The 17529-nt window shown below is 47.2% G+C and overlaps 1 protein-coding gene across 1 annotated transcript in view; it reads right to left on the bottom strand.

The window, feature by feature from the left end:
* Window positions 1-17529, bottom strand: part of col4a5 (collagen, type IV, alpha 5 (Alport syndrome)) — a 314324-nt gene that overhangs the window by 27252 nt on the left and 269543 nt on the right. The window contains exons 43-45 of the mRNA XM_072505790.1: window positions 7909-8042; window positions 4214-4286; window positions 1185-1256 (exon numbers count right to left, since the gene is read on the bottom strand). Coding sequence (XP_072361891.1) covers window positions 1185-1256; window positions 4214-4286; window positions 7909-8042 — 279 coding nt within the window. The remainder of the gene's footprint in view (window positions 1-1184; window positions 1257-4213; window positions 4287-7908; window positions 8043-17529) is intronic.

A 17529-nucleotide genomic window follows, 5' to 3' on the forward strand; every position in this document is an offset into this window, starting at 1 on the left:
GCCTCCCCGAACAGGCGCCGGAATGTGGCGACTCGGGGCTTTTCACAGTAACTTCATTTGAAGCCTACCTGTGACAATAAGCAGTTTTCATTTCATTTCATTTCAACAAGCTGCCTTTTGGGTCTCTCCCCAAACACTTGCCCTTAAAAGAGACGGTTGGGGATCATAGGAGCATAGAAAGGTTGCAGCACAGAAAAAGGCCATTCAGCCCATCGTGTCTGAGCGAGCCAAAAAAAAGAGATAAAGAAACTATCTGCTCATTTTAATCCCCTTCTTCGAGCACCTGATCCTGTACCCTTGCAGGTTGCAGCAATTCAGATGCCGATCCAGGTGCCTTTTAAATGAATTGAACATTTCATCCTCAACCACCAACTTAGGCAGTGAATTCCGGATGCCCACCACCCTCTGGGTGAAAAAGCTTTTTCCTCATGCCCCCCTCTCCTGATTCCACCAATCACCTTAAATTTATGCCCCCCTGGTAATTCATAGAATCCCTACAGTACAGAAGGCCATTCGGCCCATCGAGTCTGCACGGACCCTCTGAAAGTGTAGTCCACCCAAGCTCACATCCCCGCCCTATCCCAATAACCCTTTAACTTAACCCACACGTATTTTTTTTTAACACTATGGGGCAATTTATCATGGCCAATCCACCTAACCTGCACACCTTTGGACTGTGGGAGGAAACCGGAGCCCCCGGAGGAAACCCACGCAGACACGGGGAGAAAGTGCAAATTGCACACAGTCACCCAAGGCTGAAATTGAATCCGGAACCCTGGCCCTGCGAGAGACGGGTGCCAACCATTGTGCCGCCCTGATCCCACAGCGAGGGTAAACAAATAATCTATCCTATCTACCCTGACCATGCTGCCTGGCTGGTAACCTGGAGGAGCAAAGTCCTGGCGGGTTACAGAATCCTCCTGGTCCTCCTCACATTGAAAGCTTTCAGTTTGTGCGCTCAGGTTGAATTGAAGGCAAAGTTGACTGGCTGTGTAACAGATACTGATCTACCACCACCGGGCCCCTTTTGGCAACTTTTCTGTGCAGAGTTCACTGGTTCTTTTCCTGCCATCTCTCTTAAACATTGACGAAAATAAAACAGTTTCAACTGTAGCAGGCATGTCTTTTTTCAGCAGAATGCAAGAAAACGCAATGTGAATATAGTCAAGCTAATTAAAACATACCTGGAAGACCAGGTGGTCCTAATTCACCTGGCAGACCTTTAAGACCAAAAGGTCCGGGGGATCCTTTTCCGCCTGCAAAGTAATTGGGAAGTTGGATGAATAGTCTTTTAATGAAGTCAATATTTAATGAATCATAAATTGTGTATAAAAACACAGCATTAACAGGTGTTACTGAAAGAGCCAATTGCTGGAGTGGACCAATCACGTTAGTGCTCAAACTGACTGCTACATGTCTTTATAACTCTGTGAGCAGACAAAAGTATTCTCCCAACCAGCAATATCTGTACTCTTCCAGGAGATACGACGGTAAAGGTTAGGCAAAGTTTATTTTTACGCAAAAGTAAAGTTGCACCTACGGCCTACAACACTAGTGTTCCAGCCCGAGACTAACAGGAAGTCCTAGTCCGGGTCTGGGATAGTATTCAAGAGGCTTGATAATGAGTCCCAGCTGGAGGGGCCTCAGCCCTGGGTGACTGTCTGTTAGTCAAACACCAATGCCTTTTTTTTTTTGAGAACCAGATCCATGCCATAATATAAAATAAAGACAGAACATGTCACTCAGCAGATCAGGCAACTACTGTGGGTGAGGAAACAAAGTGAATGCCTCAGGTCCATCCTTTCTGAAGATAGATCATTAACCTGAAACATTGGGAGGTGACGGGGGTCTTGCCTGCCAGTTGGAAAGCGAGCGAGAGAGCAGCTGCGCCTGCTTTTTAGAAGACCTTACAGAATTAAGTGACCATCACATCCTGCCTGCCAAGAACTGCCAACTAATCGTCAGTACCACTGGAAGGAGCGGGTGGTGGCTGCTACCAGTATTACACCCACACAAGATGTAAGAATCGCCCATGGATCCATGGTATAGGTGAATGATAGTGGGTGGAGGTCGCCAGGGGCGGGGGGTGGACCGACAGCAAGGGCAGGGGGCTGGCTCTCAACCTGATGCAGAGTCTCCCAATCAGGCACTGAGTGCCATTGAATGAGCGATCCCCTTCCCCTGTCCACTGTGGGGACCCCACAAACAATCGCAAAAGGTTTGCATTTCAAACACCCTGTGGCTTGTAGTCACCTACCCACCTCTGGGTGAACACCAGTGGTGGTAGGATAAGGTCTTTGAATGGGCATTACTTGCCCACCTAAGGGCCTCAACTGGCAGTAGCATCCCCACTCACCATCTGCCCCACCTGGTTAAATGCCCCCACCCCCAACTCTCCATGGGAGAGGGCATTAAATTCTGCCCATTAATTGTGTTTGTCTCTTTGCAGATGCTGCCTATCCCTGTGAGCGGGTCCAGCATTTTCTGCTAATGTTTCAGATTTGCAACATCCAAAATATTCTGTATCACAGGTTTATAAAACAAAACTGACAGCCCTGTCTAATTAGCTGCCATTTTATGAGCTGGTTGCTGTGCGAGCACATACTTGAAACTCTGGTGTGCATTGGCCTTGATTTTCGACAAAAGCAAAGGCAATATGTACCCAACCTCCCCAGACGCACTCCTGCTGGACGAGTATACTCCTAATCAACTGAAAATTCTTCCTGATAATTCTTTATATGTATTCAATGCACACTTAGCATTCACCACAAAGAACCCTTCACTTCTTGAACAACCCGTTTCTCTTGTTCAACATTCAGTAAGAATAGAACATAAGAACTAGGAGCAGGAGTCGGCGACTTAGCCCCTCGAGCCCGCTCCGCCATTCAATACGATCATGGCTGATCACATCTCAGATTTATCTCTACCTTCCTGCCCACTCCCCATAACCCCTCATCATCCTACTAATTAAAAACCCATCTATGTCCTCCTTAAGTGTTCCGACATCCACTGAACTCTGGGGTAGAGAATTCCACAGAGTCACCACCATTTTGAATGAAGAAATTTCTCCTTATTTCTGTTTTAAATCTGCCTCCCCTGAGCCTAAAACTTTGGCCTCTTGTCTCAGAATGCCCAACACGGGGAACCAGCTATCCTGTCAATCCCCTTTAGCTTCATATGTATCTCAATACGATCTCCTCCCATTCTTCTAAACTCGAGCGAGTAACGGCTGAAGCTGCTCAAACTCTCTTCATAAGACTGGTCCTTCATCCCGGTAATCAATCTAGTGAACCTTCTCTGAACCGACTCTAATGCATTTACATCCTTCCGCACGTGGGAACCAAAACTGTGCGCAGTACTCCAGATGCGGTCTCGCCAATGCCCTACACAATTGCAATAGCGCATCCTTTTATTCCCTGTTCCATTAGCAAAGAATACCAAAAATTCCATTTGCCTTCCTTATTACCTGCATACTAACTTTCTGCAATTCATGCACCTGGACACCCAGATCGCTCTGCACTGAAGAATTTTGAAGTTTCTCTTCATTTGGATAATACGTTGCCCTTTTTATCCCTCTGACCAAAACCTCACATTATTCCATGCTAAATTCCACCTGCCAAATTTTGGCCCATGTTACATTTTCCTGTTATTATTCATGTTGCATTTCAGATCTGGACTAATTAAAATACTTAGGATAAAGTAGAGGTTAGCCGCAGTTCAGTGGTAGCATATCTGTCTGAGTCACAAGACTTGAATCCCAGTCGTGAGACTTGAACACATAACCTAGGTTGATACTTCAGTGCAGTCCTGAGGAAGTAGGCCTCGGATAATACCAAAGCCCTGTCTACTGTCACAGGTCGATGTAAAAGACCCCACTGCACTACGTAGAAGGAGAGCAGGAAATTTCCCCCCAGCAACCTGGCCAATATTCACCCTTCAATCTACAGGACTAAATCAGATTATGTGGATTAACTTATTCTGGGATCTTGCTGTGTGCAAATGGGGCTGCCGTTGGTCCTACATTTCAACGGAATGATAGTTTTCGATTTAAAATAAAAGAAACACCTTCAGTAGCCTGGCTACCACAGTTCGGGGATGGGAGGAGTCCTCTTGGCAGCTGCCCTATTCCTCGGCACCTCTGGCGACTTGGAAGCCCCACAGCAGCCTAAATATTCTTCCCCGTGTAATCATAGTAAAGACTGTGGTGTCTTACCTGGAATTCCTGGAAGACCTGGTAAACCTGGGTCTCCTTTGAGTCCACTGAAGCCTGGTTGTCCTGGGTTACCCTGAAAGGAAGACAATAAGTAGCGATTTTAAATAAAAAAACATAGGACTGTTACCATAGGCTAGATTTTAGCAACTTCATAGAGTAGGGCTAGGAAGTTGGGGGTGCGTGAAGTGCCCATGGGCTTCCCTATGTCGTGGAATTTTACCAGCTGTGGTGCAGCTGGAGACCGGCCATTCTGCCCTGAGGCCAACTGAGGCACCGCAGCGGCCAAATAAGGGCCTCTTCCTGCCACTACCGGGATTTCACTAGCAGTGGCTAAGCTCTCTATCATGTGAAGCGTTTGAACCCTGGTCCCTCCCTGTGGACTCGGGGTGGGCTGCCTCCTAATCGGGCTCTCTGTGGTCCACGGTGGGGGGCGTCCCCCAGTATCAAAGGTTACCGTTATGGCAACAGGCCCACCCTCACCACTACCCCCGCCTCTCACTGAGTCCTGTTTAACTGGACCTAGTGCCCCAGATCCCTTCCTTGATTTGAAAGGCACTCTGCTCCCAAATTATCCTTTGTGCAAAGCGCAGTCTCAGCACCGGCCACTGCTCCCGTTGACTCTATTGAGCTGCTAGCCCTCCAGTTGACCAGAAGCTCTTCGGGGTGGGCACCCGTCCTTTTAAAGAATGGGAGCTCTCTAACGGGTAATTAGTGGTCGGACAGCCAAACCTTGCATAAAATGGATGAGGTGGGATTTGCCTCAGCTTTCAGATCTGACGCTAGGGCCCCTGCTATGCTGACAAAATTCTGGACTCGACGTCTACATTGATGAAATTCAGAAGTTGCATTTATTTAACTCGAGTTATCAGTACATTACTGGCACCTGCTGTGCTCAGAGCAGCCCTATTTCAGTTCGGGGTCTTAAATCAAGCTAACCAACATGTGCAAGGTGCCTGATGCCTGTTTGGATGTCTAAAATAAAGAGGACCCATGAAGCTATTGACAGGACTATTGTCGGAATATTGGATGCAGGCCATTTTATGGTAAAATAGGTATGCTTTGCACAAATTTTACACTTGAGAAAATAGCACAACACATATCAATTACCATCTCCTTTAGCTGTTGGTTGCACTGATCAGAATCCCCCTTTCACTAATTTAAATCTTCTGTATTAAAGTTAATTTAACAGAAATGCCACACTTACTGATGTACAGCCGTACAGAGTACAGTTGGGATATGTTTGTTTCTTGCCCAAAAGCAAGCTTGCAAAGACCATTCAACAATTTCTCCAGTAGGAAAGACCTTCAAGCTCATTCACTGTGCTTCCCTAATTTCATTGGTGTCTGTTCACAGTACAACACATTTATTATCGGCCTGCGATAATTGGCCCTCCTCCTGTGGTGAAAACCTTTTCTTTAATTTGGTGGCAACAGGACTGTAGATTAGGAGGTCAATTTGTGAGCACCATAGACAGAAAGTGGTTCCCCTCATGCACGGTTGCACCAAAGTACAACATCAGATTTTTATGTTTTCCACATGTAAACGCTGCACTCCCATGAGCAGGAAATGATTTACTTTTCCCATCTACCCTGAAGAGAAGCAATAGATCACCTGGCCTGCTCTTCATTCTAACATTCCCACTCTTTGGGGACTTCTGGTGGCGTCACGTAGGGGGAAGACGCGCTCCCACTAGAGTACTGCACTTTTTTTCCCTTTTCTGTTAATTTCAGGGAGTATTTTCTTTTGAAAACCCACATAATAAGGATCCAATATGGCTGAAATGTCCAGAAATGTCAGAGGAAAAGGACAGACAGTAGAGGTTTATCCATGGAATCGGAGACCTCTCAGAGCTCATCGGCAGATAAAATGGAAGAGGCAGCCTTGAGGGCTCCAACTACTCCACTAACAGCTGAGGTGCTTTCGAGTCCCTTGGCGAAATAATTTGATAAACACTGGTGGGTTGTGTCAGAGGACCTCCGGAAACCGATGGAGGAGGCTTGGGCCCCTCATCCACGTGGCTCAGGATAAGACCAACAAAACCGTGAAAGCCCATGGAGCCACGATAAAAGCCATATAAGCGACCCTCACAAGACATACGGTGTGATTCTCTGGCCGCGTTGTGCTCTTGCTTGAGCGCATCATGGTTGGTGAAAGCCGGGAGAAACTCGCAGCCCGCCTCCCAACAGGCTCCGCGCCTCCTGGGATTCTCCGAAGTCCCGCGAGACATTGGGTTCAGAACCCCACTCCGAATGAGCTGGGCCAAGTGACGCTCGGGGAAGTAGGTCAGAAACCTACTTATGACCTACCTGTGCGGGATCCACCAGCCTCCCTCGCTGCTCCGGCCTCCCCAGTGAGGCTGCAGCCAGGCGCCGATCAGCGCTAGTCCACACAAACGTGGACCAGGCGGAACGGCATCCGGGGGTCTCCCTGGCCACCAGAGAACCTAGGTGGTCAAGGTAAGTGCAGGGTGGCTTCCTAGCCCTCCCGCTAGAACATGAGTGCCTTAGCACTGCCCAGCTGGCACACTGGCACTGCCACCCTGGCACTTCCAAGGTGCCCAGATGGCTCTGCCAAGCCAGCAGGGGGACTGTGTACTCGGGTGGTAGTGCAAGGGTGCCCAAGTACCAGGACGGCACTGTCAAGGATCAGGGGGCAAGGGGGGGCCGTGCCCATGAAATAAGGTGGGGGGGAGAGTGCATGGCAGGTAAGTAGGAGTACTTTGGGATGTTGGGTGGGTGATGGGAGTCCAAGAAGGGAGGAGGTGCTGTAAGAGGGCTTGGGGGGCCTGAAGAGGGGGGATCCCCAGGGACGCCATAGCGGGGTGTCCTCATTGGGGGGGATTGTGAAGTATTGTCCATGTGTGTGGGAGGGTGACACTATGCATGGGTGGGGTTGTGGGGGATCCACAAACTCATCTAGAGATCGGGAAACCCTTTCAAAATGGCAGCCCAATCTCTGAATCCAACTCCCCAGTGCTAAAAGAATTCGAAGGGCGCCATCTTCCCCAAAGGCAACAAAGTCCCTGAGTGAGTGCGTTTAGTGCATGTTTCCCAGCAGTCTTGGTGTTGAGAAACATGTGGCTGCTCAACGCTACCCGTGTTGAATAAGGGGCGAGAACGGGGAACGCACGGCCGAGGCCACACATTGCCCCGCTTTTTTACAACGGGGAGCTTTGCTGGCTGGAACTGCCCGTTGTAGCGAAAGATCGGGACACCATTTAAAAATGGCGTCCCAATCTCCGAGGCCCACAAATAAAATCCCTGACCTCCCCCCAGCCCGAACGCAACATGGGAGGGTCCCCCACCCCCAGAACGCCCATGGTGGGCAACCCCAGCCCGATCATGTCTTTTTTCCATTTGGAGAAGGCTTTAAGTACATCATTAGAGGGAAATGGCAAACATTTATTTCCTTTTTTAAGGAGCTAGTCACCGTCAGCTGTTAGCGGGTTTAGTTTAGTTTTTGGGGGTTCAGTTAATTTGTACTTTTGTTTGTTTGTCTTCCCACTCTTCATCACTTTGGTAATTTGTCCTTACTCAAGACGCTTCATTCTAATGCTATAGCTCATTCTCTGATCAACAGTGCTGTCAATCATTAATCATCAGGATTTGGGACCCAGGGCTGGAGCGAGAGAAACAAGATACAATTATCCTGATTATGAACATACATATGATAAACACCCTAAATTCTTCACTCACCGGTATTCCTGACGGTCCAATTTCTCCTTTAGGTCCAGGATACCCTGGTGACCCTGGAAGACCAGAATTGCCTTTTTCTCCTTTGATGCCCCCAAATCCTGGAGGACCTCGTTGACCCATTGGGCCGTGTGGGCCTTTAAACCAAAAAATTCCATTAGATTTTAATACGCATAAGTAATGAATTAAGTTTAGCTCAGGTCACAAATTGACTAGTTATTTTGTTAAAATATAATTGCCGTTGGCTACAGAATACATCCCATCAAAAACAAAATCCATTGAGACTTCCGGTGGCGGCCATGGAGTGAGAGGTCGCACATTTGGTGGCTCCTTCCCCACCTGTATGGAGGTCATTTTGAGGGTGAAAGGTGTGTGAGGGCCCAGGGAAGGTAATGCTCCTCAGATGATTCTGGTGCATGGATCGCAAGACGAGAAAAAGAGATGGGGCGAAATTCACCGGAAACGGCGCGATGTCCGCCGACTGGCGCCCAAAACGGCGCAAATCAGACGGGCATCGCGCCGCCCCAAAGGTGCGGAATGCTCCGTATCTTTGGGGGCCGAGCCCCAACCTTAAGGGGCTAGGTCGGCGCCGGACAAATTTCCGCCCCGCCAGCTGGCGGAAAAGGCCTTTGGTGCCCCGCCAGCTGGCGCGGAAATGACATCTCCGGGCGGCGCATGCGCGGGAGCGTCAGCGGCCACTGACGGCATTCCCGCGCATGCGCAGTGGAGGGAGTCTCTTCTGCCTCCGCCATGGTGGAGACCGTGGCGGAGGCGGAAGGGAAAGAGTGCCCCCACGGCACAGGCCCGCCCGCGGATCGGTGGGCCCCGATCGCGGGCCAGACCACCGTGGGGGCACCCCCAGGGGCCAGATCGCCCCGCGCCCTCCCAAGGACCCTGGAGCCCGCCCGCGCCGCCTTGTCCCGCCGGTAAGGTAGGTGGTCTAATCTACGCCGGCGGGACAGGCATTTTAGCGGCGGGACTTCGGCCCATCCGGGCCGGAGAATCGCGCAGGTTGGGGGGGCCCGCCAACTGGCGCGGCGCGATTCCCGCCCCCGCCGGTTGCCGAAGTCTCCGGCACCGGAGATTCGGCGGGGGCGGGATTCACGCCAGCCCCCGGCGATTCTCCGACCCGGCGGGGGTCGGAGAATCTCGCCCAAGATGTGGAGATGCCGGCGTTGGACTGGGTTGGGCACAGTAAGAAGTCTTACAACACCAGGTTAAAGTCCAACAAATTTGATTTGAGTCACTATCTTTCGGAGCTCTGCTCCTGCATCAGGTGAGTGAAGAGGTAGGTTCCACAACAACATATATAGACAAAGTCAATGATGCAAGATGATACTTTGAATGCGAGCCTTTGCAGGTAAGTAAGTCTCTACAGGTTCAGACGGAGCGACTGGAGAGAGGAGTAACCCCAGGTTAAAGAGGTGTGAATTGTCTCAAGCCAGGACAGTTGGTAGGATTTCGCAAGCCCAGGCCAGAAGGTGGTGTTTGGGCGGGGTGGGGGCTGGGGGGGGCGGGATTGAATGTAATGAGGCATGAATCCAAGGTCCCGATTGAGGCTGTACTCATGCGCGCAGAACTTGGCTAACAGTTTCTGCTCGGCTATTCTGCGTTGAAGGCCGCCTGGGAGAACACTTACCTGAAGATCAGAGGCTGAATGCCCTTGACTGCTGAAGTATTCCCCGACTGGCAAGGAACATTCCTGCCTGGCAGTTGTCGCGTGAGAGAAGAAAAAGAGAGCAATTGGATAAGGGCAGTTTTTGTGGTGCGCCACAGGTCAAAATGGCGGAGGGCAAGGGGGCTGCGCTGCCCGCCCAGTGGTTGACATAAGAAATGTGAGAAATTGGCATTTTGAGCCTGCTCCGCTATTCAGTTAAATATTGGCTGATTTTCTACTTCAACCTCGCCGACCTTCATGCATTATCCCCCATATCAGTTAATCCCCTTAAGTACCCCAAGATGTATTGATCTGTCTTGATTATACTCAATGATGAGTATCCACAGCTCGATAGGTTAGAAATTCTGAGATTCATGATCATCTCTGTCCTAAATGGTTGATCCTTATTCTGAGGGTGACCCTGTTTTAGAAATATATTGACATAGAAAAGAGGAGCAGGATGCCATTCAGCCCCTCAAGCTTGCTCCGCCATTCAATATGATTATGATTAAGATTAATCATCGAACTCAGTAACGTGTTCCCGCTTTCCCCCCATATCCCTTGATCTCTTTAGCCCCAAGAGCTATATCTAATTCCTTCTTGAAAATAAACAATATTTTGGCCTCAACTGCTTCCTGTGGTAGCGAATTCCACAAGTTTACCACTCTCTGGGTGAATAAATGTCTCTTCATCTCATCCTAAAAGCTTTACCTCGTATCCTCAGGCTGCGCCCGCTGGTTCTGGACACCCCCACCATCGGAACATCCTTCCTGCATCTACTCTCGTCCTGTTAGAATTTTAGACATTTCTATGAGATCACACCATATCCTTCTGAACTCCAGCGAATATAATCCCAATCGAATCAATCTCTCCTCATACGTCAGTCCCACCATCCCAGGACTCTATCTGGTAAACATTTTCTGTAGTCCTTCATTAGCAAGATCATGCTTCCTCAGAAAAGGAAATCAAAACGGCACACAATATTCCAGGTGTGGCTTCACCAAGGCCCTGCATAATTGCAGCAAGCTATCCATGCTACTGGATTCTCTCGCTATGAAGGCCAACATACCATTTGCCTTCTTTATGGCTTGCTGCACCTGCATGCTTACCTTCAATGACTGGTGTTTGAGGACACCCAGTTCTCATTACTCATTCCCCTCTCTTAACCTATAACCATTCAGATAATAATCTGCTTCTTGTTTTTCTACCAAGGTGAATAACCTCACATTTATCCACATTATACTGCATCTGCCATGCATTTGCCCACTCACTCAGCTTGCCCAAATCACATTGAAGGATCTCTGTATCCTCCTCATATCTCACCTTTCCACCCTGCTACGTGTCATCTGCAAATTTAGAGATAATACATTTAGTTCCCTCATCTAAATCATTAATATATAATGTGAATAGCTGGGGTCCCAGCACTGGTCCCTGTGGTACCCCACTAGTCACTGCCTGTCATTCGGAAAAATACCCGTTTATTCCTTTGTCTCCTGTCGGCCAACCAATTTTCTTACCATTTCAATACACTACTCCCAATCCCATGCGCTTTAATTTTACACGCAAATGTCTTATATAGGACCTTGCCGAAAGTCTTCTGAACATCCAAATAAACCACATCCAATGGCCCCCCTCATCAACTCTACTAGTTACATCGTCAAAGATCCAGTGGATTTGCTCAGCCTGATTTCCCTGTTGTAAATCCATGCAGACTCTGTCCGATTCTGTCATTGTTTTCCAAGTGCTCTGCTATAAACGTTTTGATAACGGACTCCAAACCTTGCTCCACTATCGACGTCAAGACTGTTTTTCCTTCTTCAAGTTCCTCCCTCTCACTAAATCCTGTGTTCCCCAACATTTCTGGTATGTCATTTGTGTCCTCCTTTGTGAAGCCATAACCAAACTATGTATTCAGTTGTTCAGACGTTTCATTGTTGCCCATTAGAAATTCCTATGTTTCTGATTGTAAGGGTCTTCACCAATCCTTTTCTCTTCATGTACCTATAGAAATGTTCACAGTCAGTTTTGGTATTCTAGACTCTCCAGCCAGGGAAGCTGGCGGTGAGATCTCCCAAGTGGGCTGTGCATATATTTATGCATTAATGTCAGTCCTCGGGCACAAAGAAAGTCAGATCATGCGAGTACCCAATTCTCATTTTTCTATCATGTGGAGATGCCGGCGTTGGACTGGGGTGAGCACAGTACGAAGTCTTACAACACCAGGTTAAAGTCCAACAGGTTTGTTTCGATGTCACTAGCTTTCGGAGCGCTGCTCCTTCCTCAGGTGAATGAAGAGGTATGTTCCAGAAACACATATATAGACAAATTCAAAGATGCCAGACAATGCTTGGAATGCGAGCATTAGCAGGTGATTAAATCTTTACAGATCCAGAGATGGGGTAACCCCAGGTTAAAGAGGTGTGAATTACATCAAGCCAGGACAGTTGGTAGGATTTCGCAGGCCAGATGGTGGGGGATGAATGTAATGTGACATGAATCCCAGGTCCCGGTTGAGGCCGCACTCATGTGTGCGGAACTTGGCTATAAGTTTCTGCTCGGCGATTCTGCGTTGTCTCGCGTCAAAGAACAAAGAAATGTACAGCACAGGAACAGGCCCTTCGGCCCTCCAAGCCCGTGCCGACCATACTGCCCGACTAAACTACAATCTTCTACACTTCCTGGGTCCGTATCCTTCTATTCCCATCCTATTCATATATTTGTCAAGATGCCCCTTAAATGTCCCTATCGTCCCTGCCTCCACTACCTCCTCCGGTAGTGAGTTCCAGGCACCTACTACCCTCTGCGTAAAAAACTTGCCTCGTACATCTACTCTAAACTTTGCCCCTCTCACCTTAAACCTATGCCCCCTAGTAATTGACCCCTCTACCCTGGGGAAAAGCCTCTGACTATCCACTCTGTCTATGCCCCTCATAATTTTGTATACCTCTATCAGGTCGCCCCTCAACCTCCTTCGTTCCAGTGAGAACAAACCGAGTTTATTCAATCGCTCCTCATAGCTTATGCCCTCCATACCAGGCAACATTCTGGTAAATCTCTTCTGCACCCTCTCTAAAGCCTCCACATCCTTCTGGTAGTGTGGCGACCAGAATTGAACACTATACTCCAAGTGTGGCCTAACTAAGGTTCTATACAGCTGCAACATGACTTGCCAATTCTTATACTCAATGCCCCGGCCAATGAAGGCAAGCATGCCGTATGCCTTCTTGACTACCTTCTCCACCTGTGTAGCCCCTTTCAGTGATCTGTGGACCTGTACTCCTAGATCTCTTTGACTTTCAATACTCTTGAGGGTTCTACCATTCACTGTATATTCCCTACCTGCATTAGCCCTTCCAAAATGCATTACCTCACATTTGTCCAGGTTAAACTCCATCTGCCATCTCTCCGCCCAAGTCTCCAGACAATCTAAATCCTGCTGTATCCTCAGACAGTCCTCATCGCTATCCGCAATTCCACCAACCTTTGTGTCGTCTGCAAACGTCCTGAAGGCCGCCTTGGAGAACGCTTACCCGGAGATCAGAGGCTGAATGCCCTTGACTGCTGAAGTATTCTCCGACTGGAAGGGAACATTCCTGCCTGGTGATTGTTGCGCGATGTCCGTTCATTCGTTGTCGCAGCGTCTGCATGGTCTCGCCAATGTACCACGCTTCGGGACATCCTTTCCTGCAGCGTATGAGGTAGACAAGGTTGGCCGAGTCGCACGAGAACGTACCGCGTACCTGGTGGGTGGTGTTCTCACGTGTAATAGTGGTATCCATGTCAATGATCTGGCACGTCTTGCAGAGATTGCCATGGCAGGGTTGTGTGGTGTCGTGGTCACTGTTCTGAAGACTGGGTAGTTTGCTGCAAACAAAGGTTCGTTTGAGGTTGCGCGGTTATTTGAAGGCAAGTAGTGGGGGTGTGGGGATGACCTTGGCAAGATGTTCATCGTCATCAATGACGTGTTGAAGGCTGTGAAGAAGATGACGTAGTTTCTCCTCTCCGGGGAAGTACTGGACGACGAAGGGTATTCTGTCGGTTGTGTCCCATGTTTGTCTTCTGAGGAGGTCGGTGCGGTTTTTCGCTGTGGCGCGTTGGAACTGTCGATCGATGAGTCGAGTGCCATATCCCGTTCGTACGAGTGCATCTTTCAACGTCTGTAGATGTCTGTTACGCTCCTCCTCGTCTGAGCAGATCCTGTGTATATCCATTTTTCTATCATCATCTTCCTCTTCTTCCCACTCCACCTCTCTATTTGTCCACTCTGCCAATGACTGATTCTTTTATTTTCCCCTTATCTCTCTTTCTACTCTCCCCTTTTCTCTCTCGTTTGGCCATCACGCTCTTTCTTTCTCTTCCTTCACCCCCACGCCACCATAACCCCTGGTGCTTTCTCACACACCTATCTCCTGCTTGTCTCTATTTTTCCCCTGTACGTTTTTCTCCCTTTTTGGACCATAGTACATCGTTCTATGTAACTATACCTCAGTTTGAGCCAGGGAAGGGGACGGCAGAAAGGGAAGATAAATGAAGGGGAAATGTTTTGAGAGAACTTCCAGAACTATTGAGATAAACCACACATATTTTTTTGGTTTAAGCACTCAATAATTAAACAGAACAGGATATATGGATGAGCTGTGTACTTGTGAAGAACATCATTACAATCTGAGCCAAAAGCGCTTATCTCCTGGCAAGCTTTTCAATCCAGAGTAATGTTTATCAGGAATCTGCACAGATACTAATAAAATCATGGGTACAAGTTTCACCAATGGAACTTATAGGATTTGTTGAATAATGTGAATTACAATTTACTCTTTTCCACCTTGTACAGCCTCATTTCTCCACAAACACCCTCCGAGGGGAAGTTAAACCGAATTAAAGCAATCCGTTTCACAAAGTGAAACTAGTTAAAGAATGATCAAAACATAGATAACTCCTTTGAGAAGCACATACAGATTGAAAGAGATAGAGGTAGACTTGTGTATATGTCATCAGTAAATGTGCAAATGGGGCAATCATTCAAAGGATTGCAAAAGGAAAGCCAAACCTATCCTCATTAACCCTCCTGGTTCTTCTCCCATTGGGAAAATTAAGCAAAACCAAAAAACCTGTTGAACTAATGCACTTTATCTTATCCCATCCTTTCCATGGCTGATGCAGTGACAATACTGAATCTGTTGATGCTCATCTCTATTACCCATGGAAGAGAAATCATTGTGATTGAGAATGTCCAGCTGAGGATGCTTTGTCCAACTGTTTCAAAATGTTCGTTCTGACAAGTTTGCCAGAGTCCTTTCATATGTATCGAAATTATGTATTTTTGATTGGCAAATAAAGTGTGACAGTATTACAACAATAATGATTCTATCATCAAGTTGTTGCTTTAATAAGTGAATATTTGAATGATTCTAGTTCATAAATCATGGCACTCCCCAAAGGTTACATGGTTAATTCCAACACCCCCAAAACGCCCACAGCATGCCAAGTAGTAAGTGCTTACAGAGTTAAGAATCTAACCTTGAGGACCTGGGAAGGGTCAGAGTTTAGTAAGATCCAGGCTCATCGTTAGATGGGTCAATCACATCGCACAGTAAAGAACGAGAAGGCCGGTTAGAAACTTCACAAACCTGTTACAGAACTTTGTCAAAAGCAAAAATCCTCTAGGTTTTAAGCATCAGAGTAACGTTTTTGCTTCAGTTATCATGACAGAAACAGGTTAACCCTTCCACATCTGGAAGATTTAAGACATCCACTGTTTTTTTTTCCCCAAAGGGAATTTTGAGCAGGAATGGATTAAACAAGGTTAGTCTCTAAAAAGCACAGAGCTGATTAACTAACTTTTTAATTTTAGTCTAAAGTTTTAAAAAGCATGCAAAAAAAAAGCATTTTGGAAACAGTAGCTTATAGTATTATAATAACTGAGTTAGACATAATATAAATGTTCGACTTAAAGTTAGTAATAAAGATAGGTATGCCAAATAACCTTCAAATCTTGTTGAATATATTTTAAGGCTGCGACAGGCAGAGTTTTGGTCTCTCAGGGAATTAAGGGATATGGGAAATGGGTGAGAAAGTTGTGTTGAAGCTCAAAGTTCACCATGATCATATTGAATGTTGGCGAGCAGGGTTGACAGGCCAGATGGTCCACAACTGCTGCCATCTCTTGTGTTTAAAAAGGTGTAGCATCAACTTTGGGACTAGAATTGAATTATTCTCATTGCTAGCATCCATATAAAACAAGTTTGTACAGTGCAATTTACTGTTGATGACATTATCATACAAACACTTAAGTCAAATTCCTCTTTCTGCTATATTAACAATCGCATTCCTAGATATTTTAAACAGGTTAGCCCTCCATTAAAGAGGCACAGTGAGGAATTTGTCACGTATGAATTAACATTGACAACAACTTCCACTTCTATAGACATTGAAGCAGCTGCACAGAATGTCAGCATTGACTGGGATTGCTGGTGTATGGCAGCATCTGTCAATGCAGAGGCGTAGTTCCATTTAACCCTATTATGGTGTGATTGTCACACCAGTTATTGATTAAGTCAGGATGGGTGCTACTAAATTGTTTATTGTGCCTCAGTGGTAACAGTCTCACCTTTGAGCAGCAAATCTAGGCTGACAAGTCAGTCCAGTACTGAGGGAATGCTGCATTGTTGGAAGTGACATCTTTTGGATGTGACGTTATACTAAGGTCTCCTCTGCCCTCTAAGCTACACATAAAAGGTACAACAGCGCTGCTTTGAAAAAGAGCAGCACATCTCCAGGCCAATATTTATAAGTCAGTGTTATGGTTAGCAAAATTAACAAATTTAAATATCAGCATCCACGTCAAGCTCTCTCCCCCTGGTGTATTTCCTTCACTACACTCAGCCCCTGCCTCATCCATGTTACTGTTCCACATCTTTCTGAAAAGCATGACTGTTCATCAGGGTATAGTACCTGATGGTATCTCAAGTGCCATTTACCTCTGTGTGAGCCTTGAATAGGGAGGGAGTCACCAGGTCCAAGCCGAACCCATCCCCTTACTAACCCAAGGCACTCGCAGTCCAACTGGAGCGCGCCAACGGCTGGCAAAACCCAGATTAATGTGAGAATCAAGCAGCAGGCATAGGTGGAGTGGAAGAGAAATTGCCCAATGGGAAACCCCAGGATCAGATTGGCTGCTTATTTCCCATTCTGTCCGATTTTGACTTTCATTTAAATTGGAAATTGAATCTCATGAAGTCACAAGCAGATGTTTTCCTGCAGGCTTCTTCCTCGGCTCTTCTGATAAGCTGCCTGGTGGCCCCACGTCAGTGCTTTTCCATTGCAACATTTAATTGTCCATCAGCTTTTTGTCTCCCATGCCAACCTTCTAGTGTACCACCCTCCACCTCCCGTCCCCCCGTCCCCCTCCCCATCTACCAACACTACCGTCAACCATGTTACTGCTAAATCCATCTGTCTCACTGCATCTGCTGATACTCTTGTTACTGTCAAAACAAAATATCGTAGACTCTCCCATTAACCTTCTTGCTGTTCCCTTCAGTGTTCCTGCTGTTAGTGTTGCTAAATAAATCTGCCTTCAGAATGAAATCTTAATTGGCTAAGATTGGGTTCAGGAAGAGATTATTATTATCCTTTTTTGAAAGAAGGTATGTATTTTGATTGTGCAGGCTGCATCAGATGAGTGTTGGGGCATCTGCTATAATATGTCTCTTGAAGTCGAGCTTAGCAAGAGCAACAATGCTGCTGTGGCCCCTCCATGGTTAAAAAGTCTCAGGATCGCAGATATACAACAGGTGATACAGCATTTGATTCCGATACAGAACAAATATAGAACATTATGGCCCTGGTACTAACAGGGTGGATGTGGCAATCTGGAAGCTCTGCCAATCTTAATGGCTGGCGGGAGGGCGGGTGAGTCCCCATTTAAATGAACACATGTAGGCTCCCGATGGCCAGATTAAGTCTTT

This window comes from Scyliorhinus torazame, chromosome 5, assembly GCF_047496885.1.
Source record: "Scyliorhinus torazame isolate Kashiwa2021f chromosome 5, sScyTor2.1, whole genome shotgun sequence".
Taxonomy (NCBI): domain Eukaryota; kingdom Metazoa; phylum Chordata; class Chondrichthyes; order Carcharhiniformes; family Scyliorhinidae; genus Scyliorhinus; species Scyliorhinus torazame.